General features: G+C 50.8%; 1 protein-coding gene across 1 annotated transcript in view; it reads right to left on the bottom strand.

The window, feature by feature from the left end:
* The window catches only part of farp2 (FERM, RhoGEF and pleckstrin domain protein 2), a 38,759-nt gene extending 13,649 nt beyond the window's left edge, over positions 1-25,110 (bottom strand). Inside the window, 15 exon segments of the mRNA XM_060067407.1 lie at positions 1,395-1,411; positions 3,507-3,584; positions 3,795-5,038; positions 6,228-6,285; positions 6,393-6,461; positions 6,776-6,939; positions 7,494-7,589; positions 7,938-8,085; positions 10,887-11,001; positions 12,579-12,676; positions 13,055-13,133; positions 13,224-13,266; positions 14,176-14,280; positions 24,030-24,265; positions 24,941-25,110. Coding sequence (XP_059923390.1) covers positions 1,395-1,411; positions 3,507-3,584; positions 3,795-5,038; positions 6,228-6,285; positions 6,393-6,461; positions 6,776-6,939; positions 7,494-7,589; positions 7,938-8,085; positions 10,887-11,001; positions 12,579-12,676; positions 13,055-13,133; positions 13,224-13,266; positions 14,176-14,280; positions 24,030-24,230 — 2,515 coding nt within the window. The 5' untranslated portion in view covers positions 24,231-24,265; positions 24,941-25,110.
* Positions 25,111-26,101: the final 991 nt, after the last annotated feature.

The following is a 26,101-nucleotide window of genomic DNA, read 5'->3' as shown; positions in this document are numbered from 1 at the left end:
GTTTGTTTACTCTGCGTTGCTAAGTGGCCCAGGAGGATGACACATGGGGAAGGGGGGGAGACTTGGCACAGGGCCTGCTTAAAAACACACACACACACACACACACACACACACACACACACACACACACACACACACACACACACACACACACACACACACACACACACACACACACACACACACACACACACACACACACACACCACACACCCCCCCCCCCCCCCCCCCCCCCCCCCTCTATCCCCTCAGCCCACAACACTGAGGTCTCCGGTTTGGAACAGAAGAGGAAATGTCTAATGATATAACAAGATGGCCGACCCCCCTCTCCCTCTCCTCTGGAACGAGGAGCTCCTCTCCTTTAGGAGATCATGAGGAGCTGCTCTTCCTCACCATCTGAAGGAGGAGGAGGAGGCCATAGTCTGCTTCAAAACATCAAAATGGCCGTCCAAACATCCAGGAAAGGAATTAGGACTGGATGTAGAAATACCTTAAACGCTTACCAGATGTTCTTTAAAAGAAGGAATAGTTTCCGTTACTTATGTATGAAATATTGGTCCACTTATATTCAGCCTGACTTCTGTTAACGTTATGAGACAATGTTGAGGTTAGCGGTAACACTGGCACCATGTTATGAGCGAGTTATGTTGTTGTTATGTGGTTATATGTTCAAATACTTAAAGAGTTCTGAAGAATAGAAGAGTTCAAGTAGGGAGAGATGGTCAATTTGAATAACTTTATTATGCACCCTGAAAGTTTTTAAGCGACACCTTCTCTGGATTTATTGAATTTACTTGAAATATGCAGTGATTATCTCATGATTCCCTGGCTGTGATTTATGGTCTCTTCCAAAAAAATAATTTTAAGTCGGACCCAAAAGGTACCAAAAAGTGATTCCTTTATTTTGATAGTAAAACATACAAACAGTAAGTACAGAGATGTGTTGGTTAGTAGGAACACAGACTGACTGAGTGCCACTGGGGTTAAGTATGGTCACCAGCATGAGTTAAGTGTGAGTCGGTGTTAAGTATTAAGAGGACTTAAAAAAACTAAAATAAAAACACAAGCCTACCCAGAAACAAAAGCCATATAATACACCCTGGTTAGGCCTCTTTAGACCCATCTCGTGGTTTAAAGACGCGTGTAAATCTTAAGTGCTGTTTGTACGCAAACACACAGGAAGTTTTCAGGGACGGGAGATGCTAAACGTGATTGATAAGGGGTATCGGTACCGTGCCCTCCTTCAGATGACCACCGAGCCCTGATCAATAAGCTGATCATCGCCCGCATGCGACGCTCAGAGAAACGACGCGGGCGAGCGTCTTAAGATGGCGGCACGTGGCGACAGGGAAGACGACGCGCTGTGAGGCCGGGCGCTTCGGCGGTCACCTCACGCCGGCCAATCAGGAGCCTGAGAACACAGCGCGGGGTTAAGAGCCCAGGGTCACCCTTGGTTACGGAGCGAAGGGAACCAGGCAGAAAACGTCGCTCGGAATTATAGAAATGGATTTCGGGAAGGCAGACCACGTCGACGGATCCACGCGGGTAGGCACTCCGGCATTAGTTTGGATATGTATATTTATACATTTGATATACATTTGGATTAAGAACACTGTGGCTGTCCATGTTAAAGGCCTCCAATTTCAGGTTGGTCCGTTTCTAAACTAGGCCGCTGAAACGTTATCCTAGCTCCTACGCTAAAGGTCAACATGTAGGTAGCTGTGGTTAAAACACCGTCGGTCCTGACCGAAGGCAATACTTCAGGCGTCCAGGGCCATACATTCAGAGGGTTGTGTGGATAAGGGGCGAACTCATGGGCTTGTTTGGTACATTCGGCTCCAGACTGCTTCGAGTGGTTCTGTTTAGGTCCAGAGGCAGTCATTAAAGAACGTTTAAACACCAGCAGGGAAGCTGATTGGTCACTACAAGCCCTTTCAAAATGCACCTTTATATAGTGACCTCACAGCGGGGAAGGTCCACCCAGATTTACGATGGACAGATCAGCCTGTCAATTCACTGGGTTTATTACAATCTGATCTGTCAATCACCCATTTCTGATGTCACTACAGTGTTGTTAACTAGCTTGTAATGTGGCTAATCCACATCACACAAGGTGGTTAAAACGTGCGTCCTTATAAGACTACGGCTTGTGATTCTGCTTATGACGGCGGAACAGCTGATAATATGGAATCGGCCAGCAGGTGTCGCTAAAACACAAGTGGGCCGTTTTCCTCCTAAATTCTGTGCTGTTCAAACTTTATTTAGAGGCGAGCTGAAGACCACATAACGACAACGACTCTTCTTTCGTGAGCCCAGAGGAGCCACAATACTTACAGAAACAGTTATAATCATAGACACTAGTACTACTACTTCTAGATATATCAAATACTACACCACAAGTGGGGAGATGGGAAATACTTTGCATTAGAGATCATATTTTTAGACGTTCTATTATAGTGTAAAAAGCACTAAAGACGTCAGCTACACTTTACCAGATAATAAACTCAAATGTCTATGTAAAAAATATATACGTATTGTTTTTCTAAAATATGGGACATGGGTGTCTTCCACAAGACAAAGCTCACAATCATCTTGCATGTGTTTGGGTTGCTAGGGCGACCAGACCCACCAACACCTCCTCAAACCTCTCCCGACCATACTGGGAAACACTGGACATGAAATCCTTCAGAAATACAGTACCAGACTCAACAAAGTACTGCATTCAGAGAGCGAGAGGCATCTGAGACGTAAACAAAACTGTCCCTAGAGTCGGGATTAAGTGGTTTACCGTGATATAAAAAGAACAAGGACCAACATCTAAATTTGACTCAAAAAGGCTTGAGATGGATATACCTCGTGTTGAAACGTTGTGGAACATCACAACATCCTCCACCACCACCATGAATCCTCATCATCTGATCCTAAAGGCCGCTGGAGCTTCTGACACCCGAGGTCTGTAGCTCAGTCACAGTACGTACGACGAAGAGCGAGAGACGCGCCCAAAGTTCAACAGATCCCGAAGTCCCATCACACACACGGGAAACCTCAGACGAACACAACACTATGCAACGGTGACGACCGGACAATCTAGAACACCCCTCAAACCATCACGATTCAAGTGTTCCACACCCAACATCACCAGTACTACCACCACCACCACCACCACCACCACCACCACCACCACCGTGCTTCTGATGGCCCCCGAGGTCAGCTGACCAACAACCTTCTTGAACATCAATACTTTTGGTGCAGTCTGCCAAACGTTAGTCACCAAGTTCTACATCAGGTGATTATTTAAATGTGAAAGTGACGTGGCGTACCAATGAACATCATGAACCTCCATACCACCCGACCCTAAAGGAACCAGACGACGCAGCGGGCGAGATGAAGGGGTGACGGAGGAACTCGGGTAACCCACGGCAACGGCCTCTGTGTGCTAAGGGCGGAGCGACCGTAGCGACGCGAGGAGTATGATTTGGCCTTTAAGTCAGCTGGACTTGAGTTACATCTCAGCTGACAGGGGGGACGGGGACGGGGGGCTGGAGGGCCCCCTGTGAGCTACATCTCCAGGGGCCCCCTGTGAGCTACATCTCCAGGGGCCCCCTGTGAGCTACATCTCCAGGGGCCCTCTGTGAGCTACACCTCCAGGGGCCCCCTGTGAGCTACATCTCCAGGGGCCCCCTGTGAGCTACATCTCCAGGGGGCCCCCTGTGAGCTACATCTCCAGGGGCCCCCTGTGAGCTACATCTCCAGGGGCCCCCTGTGAGCTACATCTCCAGGGGCCCCCTGTGAGCTACATCTTCAGGGGCGCGGGGCCCGGGGGCTCGGCGAGCGCCAGGGCCTGCAGGCTGTGGCACTGCAGCAGGAAGCTGTCGATGCCGCCGGCGCCGGTCAGCGGGTTGCTGTAGAACAGGCTCTGCTCAGGGGGCAGACCGCCGTCCGAGCCCCAGTCCGAGCCGTCCGAGTCGGAGGAGGAGGAGGGGGGCTCGTCGGTGGCGGTGGGGGGGTAGCTCAGCTGCTCCAGCTGCTCCAGCAGGTCGCTGAACTGGACCGCCGAGCCCGTCTCCGAGCGCTCCGAGTACGCCGGGAAGTTGACCAGCGAGCTGGCCCCCGACGGGTTCTCCGAGCCGGGCAGCCGCAGCGAGGCGGCGTCCCCCCCCCCGCCCCCGCCGCCGTACCCGCCGTAGCCCCCCGCGCCGCCGTACCCCCCCTCCCCCGCCGAGCTCAGCCCCCCCAGGTGGTCCAGCGAGCTGCACTCCGAGCGGTTGTTGACCAGCGAGCTCGTCTCCGAGCGCCCCAGCCCCCCGTCGCCGTAGCGCCCGCCCCCCACGCTGAGGTCGTCCAGGCTGTACGCCGCGCCGGGGTCGTCCCCGTGGGGGCCCGCCTCCTCGCCGTAACCGTAGCGATCGACGCTGTCGTCGTCGTCGTCGTGGGGGGGGGCCCCCAGGGGGCCCTCGAGGGCGTAGGCCTGGAGCGCGGCGCCGCCGTAGAACGAGATCTCGGCGGGGTCGTCGTCGATGAACTCCTCGCTGACGCGCAGCGGCGGGAGCGCCGCCGCCGCCGCCGCCGGCGCCGAGCGCATCATCTCCGCCTGGAAGGCGGCGGGCGTGAGGACGCCCATGCTGCGCACCGACACCCCCCCTCCCCCGCCCGCCCGCCCCCCCGGCCCCGCCCCCCTCCGGCCCCCCTGCTGGCCGCCGTTGTGGGGGGTCTGCGGCGGGGGGGTGCTACTCTCTACCACACTCAGCTGGAGGCTAGGGGCACCTTGGACAGCGCAGCGGGACGAAGGGGCGGGGGCCGCGGCCGGGGCGTCCCTCGGCGGGCTGGGCGGCGCCGGCCCGTGGGTCTGGGGGGGCCGGAGGCGGGGCTCCAGCGCCGGGGGGGTCTGCGCCGCGGGGGCGTGGCCCAGCAGGGGGAGGGGCGGCTGGGGCGACCGCTGCAGGGAGGAGCTGGAGAGGAGGGAGTGCTGGTAGGAGAGAGGCGACGAGGCCGAGGCCCTGGGCCCCGGACCCCGCAGACTGTCGCTGAAGGACAGGTTCTGGAGGGAGGGGGAGGGAGGGAGGAGAGAGGGGGAGAGAGGGGGAGGGAGGGAGAGAGGGGGAGGAGAGAGGGGGAGAGGGGGAGGAGAGGGGGAGGAGAGAGGGGGAGAGAGGGGGAGGGAGGGAGAGAGGGGGAGGAGAGAGGGGGAGAGGGGGAGGAGAGAGGGGGAGGGAGGGAGAGAGGGAGGGAGAGAGGGGGAGGGAGGGAGGGGGAGAGGGAGGGAGGGAGAGGGAGAGGGAGAGAGAGGGGGAGAGGGAGGGAGGGAGAGGGAGAGAGGGAGAGGGGGAGGAGAGAGGAGAACAGATGATTATATGAGGGTGACATTTAGGCTACGTTTACACGATGACGGCCTGAACAGAAGACGCAAAAGTGGCTACGCGTCTTCACTTTTTATTCCGCGTTTAGACAAGCGTTTTCGGGAGGAAATCTGCATGCATACGGTGACGCAAAAGTGTGTGGAATTCGATTTTGTATGCATGGTGGTGCTGTGATACAATATCACACAACACCGCCATGACTGAGCGCATGCATAGAATCTTCCTTCTTCTCTTATGCGCCGTGAAAACCAAAACATAATTACAGATCCTGCAAGAGCAGCTTGACGGTCCGACGCATGGAAATAATCCAACATGTTTGTTTATTTCCCTGTACTGGCGCATGTATGTGACGTAAACGCGTACGCGACGTGAGCAGATCTGAGCAGAGTTTCGCGTCTCTTGGCAGTGTAGACGGAAACGCTACAGCGGAGCGTATTCAAGTTTTCTACTCTGGAGGGTGATTTGCGTTTTTAGGCCCCAAAAACGCTGTCACCGTCTAAACGAAAGGCACTTCCGATAAAATATTTTGTCGTTTTTACCCACAAGCGTCCTTGTGTAAACGGGGCCTAAGACGGAAGGAGAAATTTTAAAAAGAGACCTCATTATCATTTTCTGATACCTCCCAACTCTAAGAACAGAGCCTCTGATTGGCTCCAGATGCTCCTCCATTGTAGAATGTTTCGACCAATAGGATGACGTTTTTCTGATATACACATTTCACGTGCCCTTGGCTTTGACTAGGGTTTGCTAAAGATGTATTACCCAACTGGACCTTAACTTTAGTGAAGTTTTCCTTAAAACAAATTAAAACAAGAATAAGATGTGATTTGAGATTCCGATCCCAACGGTATTCCCTGTCCCGTTCCTCACCAGTTTGGGCATGTCGTAGGCCAGGGACCGGGCCGAACTCCGGATCTTGCTGTTTCTCCTGAAGGGACAAGAAGGAAGTCTGGGTTAGCTCCAAACTACACACTGAGAGATGGTTCCGGACACTGAGAGATGGTTCCGGACCGCTCCGGCCCCCCAGATCCTCACCTCTGGTAGGGGGTCCGCTTTGTGCCGCTGTCCCTCACGTAATCCACCAGCTGCTTCTGAGTCCGCCCACTGCAAACAGACCACGGCTTCAGTTGAACAGAAAAACAACAACTCCCAGGATGCAACAGTTACATCAGGTGTTCACAGAGTATCTTGGGATACCTAATGTTATTGTGGTTTGGGTATGATTGGCTGATGCTTCTATTCAAAGCAACTGAGACCTGTGTGACTGTACTAGTCACACTTAGAGTGTTGTTTAAAAAACTAAGTTTTCTAAGAGCCAGAAGGAGCTACCTGTATCTGAAGGAGGAGCTACCTGTATCTGAGGGGGAGGAGCTACCTTTATCTGAAGGGGGAGGAGCCAGTGAAGGAGGAGGAGCTACCTGTATCTGAAGGAGGAGCCTCTGCTGAACAGGATGGCCTTGGTGGGGGGCAGCGGCTGGTCCAGCAGGCGGAAGAAGGAGTGGTGCTCCACGCAGTTCTTCCAGAAGATCTTACACTGGTCCCGGGAGCCCATCAGGAACTCCAGGGTGTCCTGGTGAGGCCCCTGGGGGACCACAGGAGGGGACAGTGTTACAATATGGAGTTTAAACTATGGTAATAGAGCCAATAGTCAGTTATATCATTCTAGACCCAATTTAAAGGATGATGGTAAAATAATATAATCTAGAGCTTCCATCTACCTAGCTCTACCTCCACCTAGCTCTACATCCAGCTCTACATCTACCTGGCTCTAGAGCTAGCTAGCTCTACACCTAGCTCTACTTCCACCTAGCTCTACATCCAGCTGGCTCTACATCCAGCTAGCTCTACCTCCAGCTAGCTCTACATCCAGCTAGCTCTACATCTAGCTCTACATCCAGCTAGCTCTACATCCAGCTAGCTCTACATCCAGCTAGCTCTACATCCAGCTAGCTCTACATCCAGCTAGCTCTACATCTAGCTCTACATCCAGCTAGATTTACACCTCGCTCTTCATCCAGCTAGCTCTACATCCAGCTAGATTTACACCTAGCTCTACATCCAGCTAGCTCTACACCTAGCTCTACATCCAGCTAGCTCTACACCTAGATCTACATCAATCTTTCCGTCAGTACGTACATGAACCTCGGGGTGAAGTTTGATCAGGAAGCGTTTCCTCTTGAAGCTCAGCTTGCGGATCTTGGACCAGTTGAAGGTGTTTATCCTCGTGTTTCCCTGCAGAGAACCCATCGTTACTACACAGTATTACTACCTGAAGAGGCACATTAAATACTATCCAACATAAACTATGAAAGAACATAAAAGTATTACAAAACGAATAAATGCATTCATAATATTTGTAGAAAGGATTTGGTTATAAAATAATATGTTCAAGTGGCCTTATGAAACTGAAATAATAAATGTTGTTTTGAATGGTTAGACAGAATTTCATAGTTTATAATCATAGTTTATAAGCGCATCACTATTTTCACAGTGATGCTCCTCACAGGCTGTGTCACCAGGCTGGAAGGCGTTGGGGTGGGTCTACGACTGGTTGTCATGGCAGCGTGTATCAGGACTCACCTGGAACACCTGGAGGCCCATGTGGGCCACGGACAGGTTGATCTTGGTGCCCTCGCGGTCCGACGCCGGGTGGAACCGGACTCCGTACATCTCCAGCTTGCGGGCGATCTCCAAAACCTGGAAGTCGGACTCCGCCGGAGTCTGTCCCCTGGAGAGAGAGAGCCAACACACACTTTAACACCTCGTAATCTCAAACCGGATTGCTGGCTGCATTATCGCCACAGACGGGAATGATTCAGAGGAAAACCACTGGGCTGAGTTTTATTTATCGAAATGATGGAAGTAAAAGTGGGTGATGGCAGCAGTGATAAAGTGCAATAGTTGTCGGTTTAAAGCAAGTTCAATTACTTATATTCTTAATATGAAAGGAATGGATAAGAAAAAAGGGGTCAAAGTTATTTCGTGAATTTTATTGACACTTTCCATTTGCCCATGTCCACAGACAGATAATCAGGCTGTGTTTAATTACAGCTGAGGAAGAGCAGGACGAAGAGTTCGGCATAACAGACATTTCAGTTGCTCAACCCTTTTCCCGCCCATTCATGTCTAGCGCTAGCTAGCCAACCAGCGTAGCCTGGGTCAAAAAAACGAATTCACCAACCGCCTCCTCTCATCACTGAACAACCGACGTCAAACTGTAAACTTCCAGGACATCTCAAGTGTGAGATTACAAACCGAACAATCTGCCAGCGCCTAGCAATCTGTCCAATCACCACCACATTCTAATTCTGTTGATCCGTTCAGCGTCAAAATCTTCTTAGCGACCCCTCCCCCCACTCCTCCCCACGGCTGCCCTACTAGCCTGACGGCTAATAGACAAAGGATTACTAGCCGCGCGTCCAGCAAGACTTCCCGGGGAACGGATTAGCGTAGAGCAGTGCCGGGATGAGGATGGGCTCCCCCACTGGCCACTGAGGGGAACTGCCAGGTTACAAAACAAAGAGGCTGAGGGGAAAGTTCTGGAAGGGTTGTTGATTAAATGCTGTATTCGATTATTGGCATATAAGGCTCTATAATTGTGGCAGCGCTTGTAAGGAAGGCTTGTTTACCATGGCTATGGTATGTTTAACTGTTTTCGGCTGATGCTTGCGGTTGAACAACAAAGAAGGGATCATCCTTAAAATAGTTAAGATATTTGTTTTAATGATCAAGGAATGAAGGAGTTTAGCTACATACCTGATAAGGAATGAAGAAGTAAAACTAATAAACGTTCTATTGTGTATCACCTAATTGTGCTAAATTTAGCACACACACAAAGTGACATTACCCAATCTACGACTCATTCAACCGTCGATGGAACATTCTCAGAGAGTACATCATGAACTACAGCGCTCGCTCAGAGGAATTCAGACCACAGAGGGCTGGAACGCTGACGGCATAGCAGTGCCGTGTTTCTTTACCAAGAAGGTCGTAGAGGAGACGAGAGCCACCGTCAGAATAATTCTGCATTCTTTAAGAATCCACAACGGAAGGGGGTCGCATAAATCTGCATGTACAGCGACGACGCAGGGCTGTAAATGGTTGCGTTTGTGCTGCTCAACATAGAAAAGACTGTGTGTGTGTGTGTGTGTGTGTGTGTGTGTGTGTGTGTGTGTGTGTGTGTGTGTGTGTGTGTGTGTGTGTGTGTGTGTGTGTGTGTGTGTGTGTGTGTGTGTGTGTGTGTGTGTGTGTGTGTGTGTGTGTGTGTGTGTGTGTGTGTAACGTGGTCCAGGGACTTTAGAGGTATTGGGGCTAGGATCCTGGAGTTTGAGAGCCACCTGGGCGGCCGACCATTACCAAACCCCCCCCCCCCCCCCCCCCCCCCCCCACCCAGATCTATATCTCTCTCCAGCTCTACATCTCTCTAGCTCTACATCTCTCTCTAGCTCCAACTCCACATACTACCTCTACCTACTAGCTAGCTAATTTATCTGCATCTCTACCGAGTTCACTTCACACAACAACCCTACCGAGCTATGGCGCCTTGTTTCAGAGAGAAAGAGACGGAGACAAAGACCAGGAGAGAGAAGACCGGGAGAGAGAGAAGACCGGGAGAGAGAGAGGACCGGGAGAGAGAGAGGACCGGGAGAGAGAGAGGACCGGGAGAGAGAGAAGACCGGGAGAGAGAGAGGACCGGGAGAGAGAGAGGACCGGGAGAGAGAGAGGACCGGGAGAGAGAGAGGACCGGGAGAGAGAGAAGACCGGGAGAGAGAGAGGACCGGGAGAGAGAGAGGACCGGGAGAGAGAGAGGACCGGGAGAGAGAGAGGACCGGGAGAGAGAGAGGACCGGGAGAGAGAGAGGACCGGGAGAGAGAGAGGACCGGGAGAGAGAGAGGACCGGGAGAGAGAGAGGACCGGGAGAGAGAGAGGACCGGGAGAGAGAGAGGACCGGGAGAGAGAGAGGACCGGGAGAGAGAGAGGACCGGGAGAGAGAGGACCGGGAGAGAGAGAGGACCGGGAGAGAGAGAGGACCGGGAGAGAGAGAGGACCGGGAGAGAGAGAAGACCGGGAGAGAGAGAGGACCGGGAGAGAGAGAGGACCAGGAGAGAGAGAGGACCGGGAGAGAGAGAGGACCGGGAGAGAGAGAGGACCGGGAGAGAGAGAGGACCGGGAGAGAGAGAGGACCGGGAGAGAGAGAGGACCGGGAGAGAGAGAGGACCGGGAGAGAGAGAGGACCGGGAGAGAGAGAGGACCGGGAGAGAGAGAGGACCGGGAGAGAGAGAGGACCGGGAGAGAGAGAGGACCGGGAGAGAGAGGCCATCATAGAGCCACAGAGAGTCGACCAAGAGAGAAAGACTCACAGCCCAGGAGGGAGGGACTGACAGACAAGGAGAGGCCGAGAGCTAGGGGAAGACAGACTGTCAGACCCTTGGAGACCAAGAGAGACCGACCAGGGGAGACCGACTCACAGACGAGAGCGGCACAGACAGTGGAGCAGAACCGAACCCAGAGGAGGGGCAGCGGACTCACAAGTGTCTCCGGTGGAAGTCCATGACGCGGTCCTGGACCTTGTCCTGGTAGGGCAACAGGGTGTTCAGCCTCAGGTAGTCCCGATCCCCCAGCTCGTCATAGTCCCCGATCTCCGCTGTGGGACGGAAACAGATTCATCATCAAACCCGCCTCATCACAGAAACACATTCATCATCAATCCCGCCCCCATCACAGAAACACATTCATCATCAAACCCGCCTCCATCACAGAAACAGATTCATCATCAAACCCGCCTTCATCACAGAAACACATTCATCATCAAACCCGCCTTCATCACAGAAACACATTCATCATCAAACCCGCCTCCATCACAGAAACACATTCATCATCAAACCCGCCTCCATCACAGAAACAGATTCATCATCAAACCCGCCTTCATCACAGAAACACATTCATCATCAAACCCGCCTTCATCACAGAAACACATTCATCATCAAACCCGCCTCCATCACAGAAACACATTCATCATCAAACCCGCCTTCATCACAGAAACACATTCATCATCAAACCCGCCTTCATCACAGAAACACATTCATCATCAAACCCGCCTTCATCACAGAAACACATTCATCATCAAACCCGCCTCATCACAGAAACACATTCATCATCAAACCGACCTTCATCACAGAAACACATTCATCATCAAACCCGCCTCATCACAGAAACACATTCATCATCAAACCCGCCTCCATCACAGAAACAGATTCATCATCAAACCCGCCTTCATCACAGAAACACATTCATCATCAAACCCGCCTTCATCACAGAAACACATTCATCATCAAACCCGCCTTTATCACAGAAACACATTCATCATCAAACCCGCCCCCATCACAGAAACACATTCATCATCAAACCCGCCTTCATCACAGAAACACATTCATCATCAAACCCGCCTCCATCACAGAAACACATTCATCATCAAACCCGCCTCCATCACAGAAACACATTCATCATCAAACCCGCCTCCATCACAGAAACACATTCATCATCAAACCCGCCTCCATCACAGAAACACATTCATCATCAAACCCACCTTTATCACAGAAACACATTCATCATCAAACCCGCCTCCATCACAGAAACACATTCATCATCAAACCCGCCTTTATCGCAGAGATGTATCTACGTTTTTTAAGCTGGTAAACAGACTATATATAGCCGGTATACAGCCTTTATATATATGTTGTACAGCCTGTATATAGATATTATATAGCCTGTAAATATAGACTAGAAAAGGGAAGTGTATAGCCTGTATATAGATATACAGTATATAGCATGTAAATATAAGTTGTACAGCCTGTATATAGATATACAGTATATAGCCTGTTGTATATACATGGTTTACAGCCTGTATGTAGATGTTATAGAGCCTGTACATATATGGGGTAAAGACTAGGAGCGGGACGTACATAGATGCTATATAGCCCGTATATAGATGATATAGAGCCCGTCTATAGATGCTATACAGCCCGTATATAGATGATATAGAGCCCGTCTATAGATGCTATACAGCCCGTCTATAGATGCTATATAGCCCGTATATAGATGATATAGAGCCCGTCTATAGATGCTATACAGCCCGTATATAGATGCTATACAGCCCGTCTATAGATGCTATACAGCCCGTATATAGATGCTATACAGCCCGTATATAGGCGCGGGACGTACACTGAACGAGGTGCGAGGCCAGCAGAGCGCCTGTGTTCTCGGTGCACAGCAGCCTGGCCTCCATGAGGTCCCTCTTCATCTGCAGGGAGAACAGGTACCTGCACACACACACACACACACACACACACACACACACACACACACACACACACACACACACACACACACACACACACACACACACACACACACACACACACACACACACACACACAAAACATTAGAATGCTATAACCTTATATAAGCCTCTACAAAACACCATTGTAGGATGACACAAATAAAGATATCAAGAATAAGTCATCCTGAATAAATGTTAGGGTGGTGGTGGGGGTGATGGTGTTGGGGACGGGGTGGTAGGGGAGGTGGAGGTGATGGGGTTGGTGGGGTTGGGATGATGGTGGGGCTGGTGGGGCTGATGGAGGCGGAGGTGACGGGGCTGTTGGAGGCGGGGGTGACGGGGGTGACGGAGGTCTGACCTGGTGTACTCCTCCTGGATCTGTCCGGGGTCGGGGGGGAAGAACTTGACCGACAGCCTGAAGAGCGTGTTGGCCGGTCCTGGAGGGGGAGCGACACACAAGGGTTAACCAACCGCCTACCCACAATGCAGTGCGGTGAGGGGGGGGGGGGGGGGCAGGGCAGACTTACTTCTGACTTGTCTCACGATGGGCTTGATGGGCTCCAACCACACCTGAAGAAGAGGAGGGGGAGGACGAAGAGTGAGCATCAACACTGAAATAACATTCAGAACAACCTCCTGATAACACGGGCTGCCCTAGAGACCGAGGCGGCCGGTATCAGACACACACACACACACACACACACACGTTCACACACCTCTCCGCTCATTTTGAATACCACCGCATATGCGGATCGGATTTACATGCGTTTAAATATGTCGCTACAGACCACGAAGGCTTTGCAAGGTAAACATGGCTCACGCAGGAACAAGCCCTTCTGTCATTCCAGTGATAACAGCCTCTATTCCTGAGATAGTTCTAGTGCAGTGGTTCTAGGGACGCGTCCGCCTAGGGATACTTTGGAGTACTGCAGGGGGTACTCAATTTATTTATTTTTTAAATGGACGAGTGGTTAGAACGTAAATTTGAAACGGGGAGAATGGAGAATCTGTGACAAAGAAAGCGCATCAAGAAACACCAAAATGTCTTTTGTGGGGAGAAATAAGCTTATTATTATTTATTCTTTTAGAACCACTGTTCTAGTGGATGAGGCCCCATGTTACGTCATGACCAAGTTAGCCTCTGGACAGAAAATATGTGAAGTGCTTAGCTTTGTGTAAACGCTGCTTTGGGGAGCACGCGATCCAGCTACAAACGGCCCGACGTGGAGCCTGAGGTCATTGTTGAGAGAATGCAAGAAACCTAAATGTAAACAGCAGTCCTGAAGTCTGCGTCTCCCTAATCTCTTACGAATGGACCCCCCAGGCCAGAGGGACGCCCCAACACGTCCACATAACTCCAGCTACCTGCCTGGTTTGAGGTCAGTCTGGTCAACAGCAGAGCTGAGTCTGACCATCGTGTAATAAACAGACCGGCAGACAGTCTCGCACACACGCACAGACACACACACCTATACATACCCAGTTCATCTGCGTGTTCTGGAACTCCAGCCCAAAGTAGTCGTTCTCGATGAGGTTGCCTCTCTGGAAGACCTCCGACAGCAGAGACTGACCAAGAGACTTCGTCTGAGGAACAAACAAACGCATCATGAAGGTTCCTGTATGGACATGTTCAAAAGAGTTATAGGAGATGGATTATCAGGATAAATAACCTTAGGCACTTCCCTGCTTGCCAAAAAAAAAGCAATGCACACAGAATATGAATAATAATGTTAAACTCCTGTCCATCCATTCAGATTTATAACCTGAATCTTAATTCAAGACTATCTAACCAAGGTAAAGGTTAGAGCACTAAAACATTGATTTATAACAGTAGAATGTTGTATAAGACAAGGCCAAACATAACTAAACAAATATGCGTGACTGCATAGGAAATATTCTCTACATTCTGGTGAAACACACAATACAACAATGTTAGACAAATACACTTAGAAACTAACACACACACACACACACACACACACACACACACACACAGAGTGAGCACTGCCTAGCAACCAAATCCACACACTTTGTGTTTATTTGAAAGATTAACTCATTTAGGCGTCCGTGCCACGCCCGTCCAACACCAGAGCAGCAGGCGGTCTGAACCAGGCGGTCTGAACCAGGCGGTCTGAACCAGGCGGTCTGAACCAGGCGGTCTGAACCAGGCGGTCTGAACTAGGGCCCGACCGATATTGATTTTTGAGTGCCGATGCCGATTATTTTCAGAGAAAAAATACGATTACGATTTAATCGGCCGATTAAAAAAAAACAAAAAAAAACAAAAAAAAAAAACATAGAAAACATAGTTTTTGATACCTTAAATATACTTTAAACACTTTTGACGAATATGTGAATTGAATGCAGAACCTTTGAGTGTTTTAGAATACATTTACAGTAAAAAATGAGTGTAATGTAAAATGTAAAATAAATAACTAACTCCCAATGTGCTGCGCTCGTGAGCAGTGACTAACACGTGCATGCTGAGCAGTATGGTCTCACCGTTAGAGTCTACAGTATAACAAATTAACATGGCCTGGGACCTAAAGAAAAACAGGCACAACATGCGGGGGGCGGAAGCCGTCTGACGTTCACCGTAGCGATGGCCGCCGTTTGTTTTTCCTGAAATACGGACTAATTGCTACGTGCCAGGAACGAGTAGCTCCTGAGGTCTGGAACCGGAGCCTGCGACATTTTGGGAAAATTATAGACTTTCACATCTGGTTGTAATGCTGAATTGTATTTTAAAAGCCTTGTAAAAACCGTTGCTTTTGCCTATGCGAGCGCGAAGTACGGTATTACAGCGCCACAAAAGGAAAGATATGTACTGCCCTATAGCCATGTTTTTTTGTGTTTAATTATTAGTCCAGTGCAGCCAAGGGCAGTAACATGGGCCTGCAGCAGTACACGCACTGGCTGGACGACGCTCATCGGACAGGAAGAGCTCTGGTTCTGAACCACGGAGTGACGCTTAGTGGGAGCTGTGGTGGAGATCTGTGGGAGAACACGCTTCAGAAGGTGGTTCGGAACACAGACGGATGAATCAATCCGTCTCTGGCCTTCTCACAGGTCAAGGGTTTGGTCATCCAGCCGGGATTCAGAGATCCACTCTAATACTCTACGACACTCTGTTCCACGAGGGGAAAGATACGATAACGTCGCATCAGAGAGGTGTATCACTCGTCACCATTGAACGGTGTTTGTTTCCATCGGGGCATTAAGTATAATCAAACTGACTCAGACTAACTCAAACTCAATTGTGTGTACTTTCACAGCCCTTTGAATACAATCCATTTTAAGCCAGAGCCCTGAAAAATCGTCCCCTCAACCTCTGTGGCCTCTAAACACAACGTCACTAAGAGGAATCCCTTACAGAACTCTAAACTAATGAACATCGATGTCCACACACTCGCTGGGGAGTCATGATTCCAGTCAGTGTTGCCATCGGCTCTCAGAGAGGCGTGGAAGGTGATTGGTCGACTGAGAGTTCCGTGGCCTGACGACGGGTCCCCAAGTGTTCGTCACTATCAAGCATCGTGAAGCGTGGGTTCGAACGGTTGCTAGGTCAACCGAGCGGTTCTGTGGAGCACGGCCCGGTAGACCCCCCCCCCCCCCCCCCCCCCCGCCCCGAAGGTTCGAACAGACCGACCCCGGGACGGAGGGCAGCGGCGGGACACTGCGTCACAGGGGAAGTGTTCTCCACAGGTCCAGCCTGGCGTTACTCATTAACCCAACGAGGACTCATTACCCCAACAAGGCCCGCCATTCAACCGTGCAGGGCATGGTCTCAACAAAACAAACCACCGGCATCCCCCCTCCATCAGGAGAGAGGTTTAGTCTACTTTATATATATCTATACATCTATATCAATATATACATCTATATCAATCGCCATTTATAACTATGTCTTTCTATACATCGATCTCCAGAAGTAGAGATGGTTTGGGCTAACATTTCTCTTCTATAAGCACGAACCGCACGACGGTTTCCTTCTAAACGAAGTAAAACTGGTCCCAGACATGTTATTCGTCTTCATGGCGCGTGAGCCGTGTTCTGGTTGACCAGCACAATATAATACGTTCCTTTATCCACCAGGTCCGATCTGAGTGGAATTCCCCCCTCAGAAAACACACAACTTTAACTGGTTCTTCGGCTGGCATGACCGGCGTGTCAAACCAGTCTGAAGCACATGCCTGAATCATGTGCTCAGACAGACGTCACACAGAGAGCGCTCCCAGAGCGACAGAGCTTCTCGTCTGACTTCACAACAGCAACACAGGAGGAGAGTTCAAGAGAACAACAACCTATAAACGTATACACGACCAAACCCAACCCAGGCCTGTGACATTTGGGATCCTAAAATAGGAGCCGCCGGTTACCAACAGCCGACGTAGACAAAGACAGGGCCGGAATAAGGGCTGGCTTTGTGTGCACATTAACAGAACTTTAACCCCATCCTGCGCAGAGAGAACAGCCTTCAGATAGCACACTGCTAACCCGGGGAAGCTAGCATACACGTCAAGTACAGACTAGACGGGCTGCTTTAAGGTTGTTAGAACTGAATTATTGTTATGTTTGTTGTTAATACATCTCTGTTCCTCTTTACTCTATTTCAAAGTGGTGTTCAATTGACTTATTATTCATTTATCACATTCACAGCCACTTCTAGTGAATTCAGATTCCCCAAAATTGGTGCTGTGCTCAAGGACTGAGACTCAAACCCTGCACCTTGGACTGGGAGGTGAACCCCCCCAGCCCCCACAAATACTGACAACAGAATGCCTTCAAATAATAACATACTGGGGAACCGACCGTCCTCAGACACCTTACTATCAAATTATTTATCACTGATACAAAGCGATGTACCGTGAATTCAGATCAAAGTGATTAGTTTGTGCGTGCGTGCTTGAGTGGATGCGTGTGTGCGTGCGTGCGTGCGTGCGTGCGTGCGTGCGTGCGTGCGTGCGTGCACAGCCAACACCAGCTTGACAATAGCCCAGTGGAAGAACCCTTCTACTTTAGACACGGGTCACCAGGTCACTGAATCACACCCAGCCAACAAGCAGGCTCTCCTGCAGAAACATCTGGTTCCCATAATCCAGAGGGGGAGGAGGGGGGAGGCGGGGGAGGGATGAGGGAGGCTGGGGAGAGTCGAGGGAGCCGGGAGTGTGCTTAGGATAAAGGTCTCAGGGAACGCCTTTGAACTCCCCGTATCGGCCGGTCTTTGCTGGTCTCGGAGCAGAGATGTTTTAACCCCACTGGAGTCAACATCTGGGTCAATAAAGGTTCAACAAGGCGCTTTGTTTGAACGACTCAAGCGGCCCAACAGGTTGAACCGCCCCCCCCCCAGCAGGGAGCCGTGATCCCGGGGGCGCACGTCGCGGGACAGGTTAGCGTTGACGGTTTCCCGGCGGCGGCGGCGCGTTGGGGCTTGTTGGGTCGGAGCCGTTTCCCTTTCACACACTCGAGCGTGACGCCACGCCCCAGAGGAGCTTTACGATACGAGACAGAGCGACCGGCCGGCCGGGCGGAACCAACCGGTACCGACCGGTACTGCCGGGACGTACGTTAACGCTTCAGAGCCGGCGACTAGCGTTACAATACGCTGTTTTTATATTAGGGTAACCAGAAATAATATTGCGACACTCTGAATTAGGCAAAAGATTCCACAACTTGCATTGATATTCAACGTTGATAACAAAAGAAAGAGAGTCAAGTCAATAAAAGAAAGACTAAAGTTAACATGATAACATTTCTTTCTTTTAAGACATATGGCGCTTTTAATGAATGACCATTCGGCCTCTATGAGCTTACAGAGGCCGGTTAATGTCAATCTTGAGGGAACAAAGTAATCTGAATGTGTATCTGAACAGTGATGACTTTAAGTCCTGATATTGAGGAGTAGTACATACTTGATTGGTCGAGTCGGGACCTTTGGGTGAGTGTGTACTCAGAACCACTAGACCAGATGTGTGGGGGTTTGTTTGCAGAAGACAACCCGACCACAGAGACACTAATCAGGCCAGAGTTTACCCCCTTTCACTGCGTTATCCGACACCTAGACATTAGTACACACACAGACAGCTAGACACTAGTCACACACACACACAGCTAGACACTAGTCACACACACACACACACACACACAGCTAGACACTAGTGACACACACAAACATTAACACAGACAGACACTAGTAAAACACACCTAGACACTAGTCACACACACAAACTAGTCACACACACACACACACTAGTCACACATACACACACAAACTAGTCACACATACACACACAAACTAGTCACACATACACACACAAACTAGTCACACACACAACCACACACACAGCTGCTGAACAACAGTCTTTCCAAGTATTTCCATTTGTCAGGACTTTGCCGTCCAGCAGAGTTTGACCCGGCGGCGCTTTAGAGAGCAGACAGATGGACTCTGAGCTACGGTGGCTGACTCAGGCCGTGCTACTGTACCCCAGATCACTGCTCCAAACACGCACGCCAGTAACCAGCCTTCAAAGTTTGTTGTTCTTTGTATTCTAGTCCCTGCCTGGTTTGTTGGCTCTGCCCCCTGCTGTGGTCAACAAGTGTGGTCCGACTACTGGAGGGGTTTCACCAGCTGGGACCGGCTGGTTTGAACTCCTAGGGACGGAGAATGGTTCTAACTCTTGGGGGAGGGATGGTAGTTTTAGCTATTGAGGGAGAGGCTAGCTTTAACTCCATGGGAACCGACACTAGTTTTGGCCAGGAGTCCAAACCAACCAGCTAGTTTGAGCTCTAGGGAAGGCTGGTTTGGAACCCCCTCTCGCTCCCGTTCGGGATCCGGATCACCGAGTCCATCATCCAGCTGTGATAAGCAGCCGACGGTCCAGCTCCTCAACCCCGTTATAACTCTTCCACGCTTTCCCCTTGAACGTTTCTTTGTTCAAGATCTCTTTCAGAAGGGTAATAATGATGTCAGGAATCTGGAGAAGGTGAGAGGCTCCTCGCCTGAAGACTAACAAAGGAAATGAGGAGCTAAGGTCACGCAAACCCTGCTGTTACTGAACACGTTCTCACACATCCCATCATTACTGCCCTCCGGAACCCTTTCCCTGTGCCAACTCACTGCAGGTCCACGCAACCCGCAGCCTTTCATCATTACCCTCACCGAGAGCGATGCACTGCCCTGGGTCGACGTGGGAATACAATTACCGCAGCAGTGCCGTGCGTCTGCCAGGACGGGCTTAGAGGGAAGAGCTGCTTGACAGTTTACAGGCATGAAGGAATCGAGGGATGAAAGATGGGTAGAATTCCCATGGCTTCCCTCTGTAGATCTAATCCTAAGTGAATAGGACTATTGCAATACACGTTGGATGTCTCTGCTACAACGTGCACAATGTGGAGCTGATGGCTCCGTCTATACTGGTATTCTCTGAGAGGAATTAAAAGCACTTATTGCTTTATTTGAGTGTCTACTCTACCAAGTAACGATTATCCAACACCACTCTTTCAACTTACGTCGTACATCTGCACCTTGTCTCTATATAGAAAAAAACTACTTGATTGTCAAGTACTTGTTTGTAGCACCTCCAACTTCACGGATTGTTTTGATTGATCAGAACTTGAGTTACTTGTTTGCCTGCAGTGACACCTGTGTGAGCGGTCCAGGAGAGTTATCTGCCATGAGAGTTGCGAGTTTCCTTATCTTTGACGTTAAGGTGGCCAAAAAGGGCAAGGCATTATTTGATCTCTATGAATGGTCTCTAGAGGCTGCCATGTGACTCATGAACACTCTAGGGAGTGTTCCAGAACAAAACCATACCAAGCAAAGGAATACCTGTCGTGTGTCGTAGTGAAGATACAAAAAACAACAAAGCACAATGTTAAATACAACTATTTTAAAGTCTTTCGAACTCTTGGGGTCCAAATTATGCGTTTGCTGCCCCCCCCCCCCCCATCCTATCAAACCACTGTCCTCCCAGCAGGACGCTGACCCCCTCCCTCAAACCACACCCTCCCAGCAGGAAGCCGGCCCCCTCCCTCAAACCACTGTCTTCCCAGCAGGAAGCCGCCCCCCCCCCCCCCCCCCCCAATCAAACCAGTGTCGTCCCAGCAGGACGCCAGCCCCTCCCCTCCGGCCTGCCACCCCGGGGTTATTTATGGGCTTGTTTGCCAACACTGAGCAAAGCTCCCCCTCCCCTTGCCTCCCTACAACCCTTAACACTCTCTCTCTCTCTCTCTCTCTCTCTCTCACCCCACCGCCCTCTCTCTCTCACCCCACCGCCCCCTCTCTCTCCCCCACCCTCTACTCCCCTCTACTCCCCTCTACTCCCCTCCCCCCCCCCCCCCTCCTCCTCCTCCTCTAAGGGCCCGACTGCTACCCTCCTCCTCCTCCTCCTCCTCCTCCTCCTCCTCCTCCTCCTCCTCCTCAGTGGGGTCCAGCCGGCCACCAGAGGGGCCCCGGGCCCTGGATGAAGGCGCCCTGTGTTCCCCCGTCCCCAGACCACAAGGACAGGCTTTCAGCGGGGGGGTGGGCGGGGTGGGGTGGGTCCGTGGAGCAGAGCCACTGGGGCACGGGGCTGGCCTGGCTGTGATGGGTGCGTCACAGCCAGGCCTGCTCTCTGATTGGTCGGGCGACATCAGAGGGCGGGCCTGAGGTCGTGCCTCACCTGGCTTCGGAGCCGTCGTCAGCGGCGACTCAAAGTCAGAGGCACAAGCTTTCTTTTGTACACATGAGGACCGGTTTTCTGTTTTTGCGTCGCCCCGCTGTACTTTTTGCTTTATTTATTTGCATTTTTTCATCTTTAGCAGGGCCATTGTGACCAAACACGGTCCATTTCCTCCAGGGATAAGTGGTACTGCAGATTTAGCTGTTTCCCCGCAGTGTAATAAAACCGTGCAGCAGAGAAACATCAGCACAAGACTAACGCTAGAAAGGGGACATCTAAAAAGGAAGCTTGACATCTTGAACACACACACACACACACACACACACACACACACACACACACACACACACACACACACACACACACACACACACACACACACACACACACACACACACACACACACACACACACACACACACACACACACGTTTGAGTTCTATGATGACAAACACACATGCCCTACACTCAAACATTGTGTTGGACCAGTTCACAGCTGACCGCACTCAGAGGGCTTCCCAGATACACAAAACAGAACCCATCCCCCCCTCCCCTCCCTGCCTCCCCCTAGACCAGAACCGTGGGAGACCCCTTTGAGACCGCCCAGGGACCCGGTACGCGGAAAAGGACCGGTCGGTCCTTTTCCATACATGCCTTCATGTCCTAACAAAGAGTGTCTGCAGGTTACTTCACCAGAAACCGCTCTCTTAATCCCTGCAAGTTGAAACACAAATCGGAAATGCAATGACAATGCTTTCTCCGCTCAAACCAAGGACTGGTGGTGTTGCCTGGTGAACAACTCGTCTCGGCTTGGTGGTGAAACCAGGTGTAAAGGTTCTGAGACCCGCAGATACGACCGGTCGTAAAATGAGAGAGAGGGCCGAGATCAAACGCGGGAGAGGGGAGGAGGAGGAGGGCGAAGGGGAGAGGGGGGGGGGGGGGGGAGGTAGAGGTGGACAAAACCAATGACCCACTGTGACTCCATCTTGGCTTTGGGCAAACAGTGTGCATGCGTCAGCTTCTATTAGGCAAGCAGTCCCAGAGACGGCATATGGTGCAGAAGATTATGAAACATCATGTCTCAGCACCCCCCCCCCCCCTCCCCCTCCCCCCCAGCACGGCCTGACTTGTTGTGGCTGCCCGGGTAATTAATCCAGCGCCGTTTGAATCATAACGATAAACCATGGGAGACTCCAACCCCCAGCCGCTAATTCTGCTTTGTTTGCGTCTATTAGAGTACATTGTGTTCTTCAGTATCGCCGTTAATCCGGGTCCCAGTCTCAAAGGGCTTCACAGCCCACTTTATATGACACCCCCCGAACCTCAGAACCCCCCTAAAGGACGGCGAGAAAAAAACGGACAAACCCAGAGGGGGGAGCCTTCACGAGGAACCCAGAAGAGGGACAGTGAGGAGGGCAGTGAATGGTCTGTATTTATACCGCGCTTAACTAACCAGTGGCCTCTCAAAGCGCATTTTCATGCACACATTCACACACCGACGGCGGAGTCAACCACACATGGCGACAGCCAGCTCGTCGAGCAGTGAGGGTGAGGCGCCTCGCTCAGGGACAAATCGACACTCCGGGGTGAGCCGGGGATCGAACTAGCAACCTTCCGGTGACCAGCCAACCCGCTCTCCCTCCTGAGCCACACTCAGTAGGTGTTGAGTGGACACATCGCGGCGGCAGCACAAACAAGCAAACATTTGTTGTCCAATCACAATCACCGCCTTGATTTCCTAGCGAGCCGTAGGACTGCAGAACTCGGGAGTAGATCAGGAAGCCCGAACAGGAACGCCGACTTCCTCATTGCTTCCTATTGCCGACGCCACTAATAAACAAACGGACAACTGCTAGAACAGACAGCCGCTTAATGAGCCCGGGAGCCAATCACACGCCAGCTACCACACCGAAAGCATTCAAATGGTCAGCATTGAAAATACACACACACACACACACACACACACACACACACACACACACACACACACACACACACACACACACACACACACACACACACACACACACACACACACACACACACACACACACACACACACCTGGAAAATTTTGTGCCGTGTGAAAATAATAAATCCAGTTATTGCAGGAAAGGAGTTCCTGTCACATCTGTCCGACACATTTCCACTTGGAGGGCTAGGTTAAAGTTGGCTCCCAATGGGGGGGCCTCACTCACGGTTGCCCTGGCAACGGGGATCTTCATTAACTTGGCCCGATCTACTTTATTGGCTAGTGAAACTGTCTGCCACATCTATGAAAAAAACACTGCAGGCCAAACCTGGCTATAATTAAACAATTGAGTCGGACTTGATCATAAATGTCCAACTATTATCTGTCTATCTGTCAGGATGGTAAAAACGAGGCTAAAAGAATGTATGGCGAAAGGAAGAAGACCATATAGTCAACAGGTTTACTCATGGTATAGTAGACCCAGTTGGCTCTGGGCAGCCACTCAGGAAGCTGCTCTCTGGTGGGTTGGATTTGATTCGCCCGGTAAGAAGGAAGACGGCTTCTGAACCAAAGCCACCCGTGGCTGAGGTCCCAAACCTGGCTCTGCCACACGCAAACTGGGTCGCCCGCATCTTCCCATGCAACCTCAACCCCGGGACGACACTCCCCGCATCTAAAGCAGCACTAGTTACAAGTAACTCACCTCCATGTCGTAAAACTCCTGGGAGTCGTCCAAGCCCACCACTCGCATTTGCAGTCCTCTGCCGTAGTTCTTCCCCGCAGCGGACATGTTGGCCGACAGAGCCTGCCCTGCCTCCAGGGTGCTGATGCCCGCGTTAAACGGTGCCCCTAGCCGGGTGCCAGGCGTCTGGATGACCCGGTACGAACCTTCCAGTTCCCCCATGACTGCTCCAGACAGACAGACCGCTCCGTGCACTCCTGCAATCACAGCGAGCAATTAACCCCAGGCATGCGGGACGGGGCAGGGCTACCTCACAGCTCGCTCTGAGGTGATTAGGGTCGTTTCTGGGGGGATATGGTGATCGACCAGGGATCTGCAGAGGATCCAACAACTTGTAGGCTCCTCACAACGTGGCTTCTTCTCGCCGTATGTCTGGCATGTGCGTCCGTCCCACCGGATCACTCACTATGCATGAGTACAGCAGTATTTATTCAAGGAGCGACTTCACATTCACGGAACAACCCCGCTGCAACACGTTGTTCACGTCGCCACTTCCCATGTAGCTCTACAGGTCTGCAGCACTGGCCACAAGTAGTTAACTAATGTATATTCACATAGAAAAAAAGTGCATGAAGTTGTGGTTTCATGCAACATGTAACCTGGGCCAATTCGCCAAAGTAGTAAACCACATTGTGTGGCAGCAGGCGTACAGAAAATACACACAAAAAATATTAAATAAAGAAATAAAACGCTGTAAATCGGTACAATGTGCATTAGATTGCGTGCAGACTTAAACGCAGCTAGACGCGGTCGACGACCGAGGAACCGCGTTACCTAAGAAGGGTTAAACCTAACTCAATCCCTGCGCACCAATCTATAAATAAAGTTGCTGTATCGGGAACAAACGCGATAAAAAACAAAACAAGTTTTACCTTCAGTTCAACGTCAAATGAAATGGCTACACTAACACAAGTTAGTGTCTTCGGGAAGGACACCATTGCAGTCCATGATCGCTGTCGAGTGGAAACGAGAAGAGACGACTGGCTGAGCCGGGTCGTCCTTCCATTGGCTCACACAGCGAGACCTATGGACTAGTCCTGGCCCAGGACAGGAGGCCTGCTGGTGGTCTAGTCCCCTCCTCACGGCCCTACAGGACTACATGGATTTAGAATACATTGATTTATTTTAAAAGTCTTGGTTATTCAACCTAAATGTCACTATATCACAATGCTATATTCGATTAGACTATATCTGTCTTTAGTGTATCCGGTCTGGATAGAGTGAATATTGGACCAGAGACATCTATTTATGGAAAACTGCTTTTTATACTAAACTTTCCGAGATCTGCAGAATCAATCAGCACAATTCTACACAAGATGCCAAACTCTTGAATGTTTAGCAGGAAAATACAGTCATAGGGCATGCTGACGATTACATTGACGATAATTACGTTGGGTCAATATCAATGGACTTTGTGTCAGCGGGGCAAAAAGTTACTTTTGTGATAAACAATGAAGCATTTGTAAAGGAGCTCCCTCTAGTGGACAAAAGGAAGATTGGACATTTTACATTATTTAGGATATTATTTACCTTTGAACCATTACATACAGGATACATGTCATTAACGACCCGGTCAGGGTTATTGGTGTCTTGCTCAACGATGACTATAGGTTACCTAGAACCTTTTGAACCAAGAAGCTTTTGACCCAACAACCTTTGACCTGGGGGGTCAGACGCTCCAACTACTAATAGCCTATCCTGCCTCCATAGTCCTCCACCCTATGAACATTACACAGCAAAAATCGACTTGACACAGAAAAACTACAAGAACTACAAACATGGTTGCTCATCAACAACACAGTAATGGCTCCATAAACAGGTCTGTAGTCCCTCGGAACTTCAACGTCCCCACACACATTGTGCAAGACCCCGATGTAGACCAAGGACAGAACAATGACAGAGTTCCCAGTGAATGTGACCGCTCCTATCCAACAACCACAACCCCAACAACATGTCTGCATAACGAAGGGTATTGTTCCAGTGTGTGTTGATGTCATGGGGGTGTATAACAGGGGTGGGGGTCCCTGGGGGAG

The sequence above is a fragment of the Gadus macrocephalus genome, chromosome 12 (assembly GCF_031168955.1).
Source record: "Gadus macrocephalus chromosome 12, ASM3116895v1".
NCBI classification, from domain to species: Eukaryota; Metazoa; Chordata; class Actinopteri; order Gadiformes; family Gadidae; genus Gadus; species Gadus macrocephalus.
The sequence above is the reverse complement of the archived record's forward strand: the minus strand, read 5'-3'. Positions and strand labels throughout refer to the sequence as shown.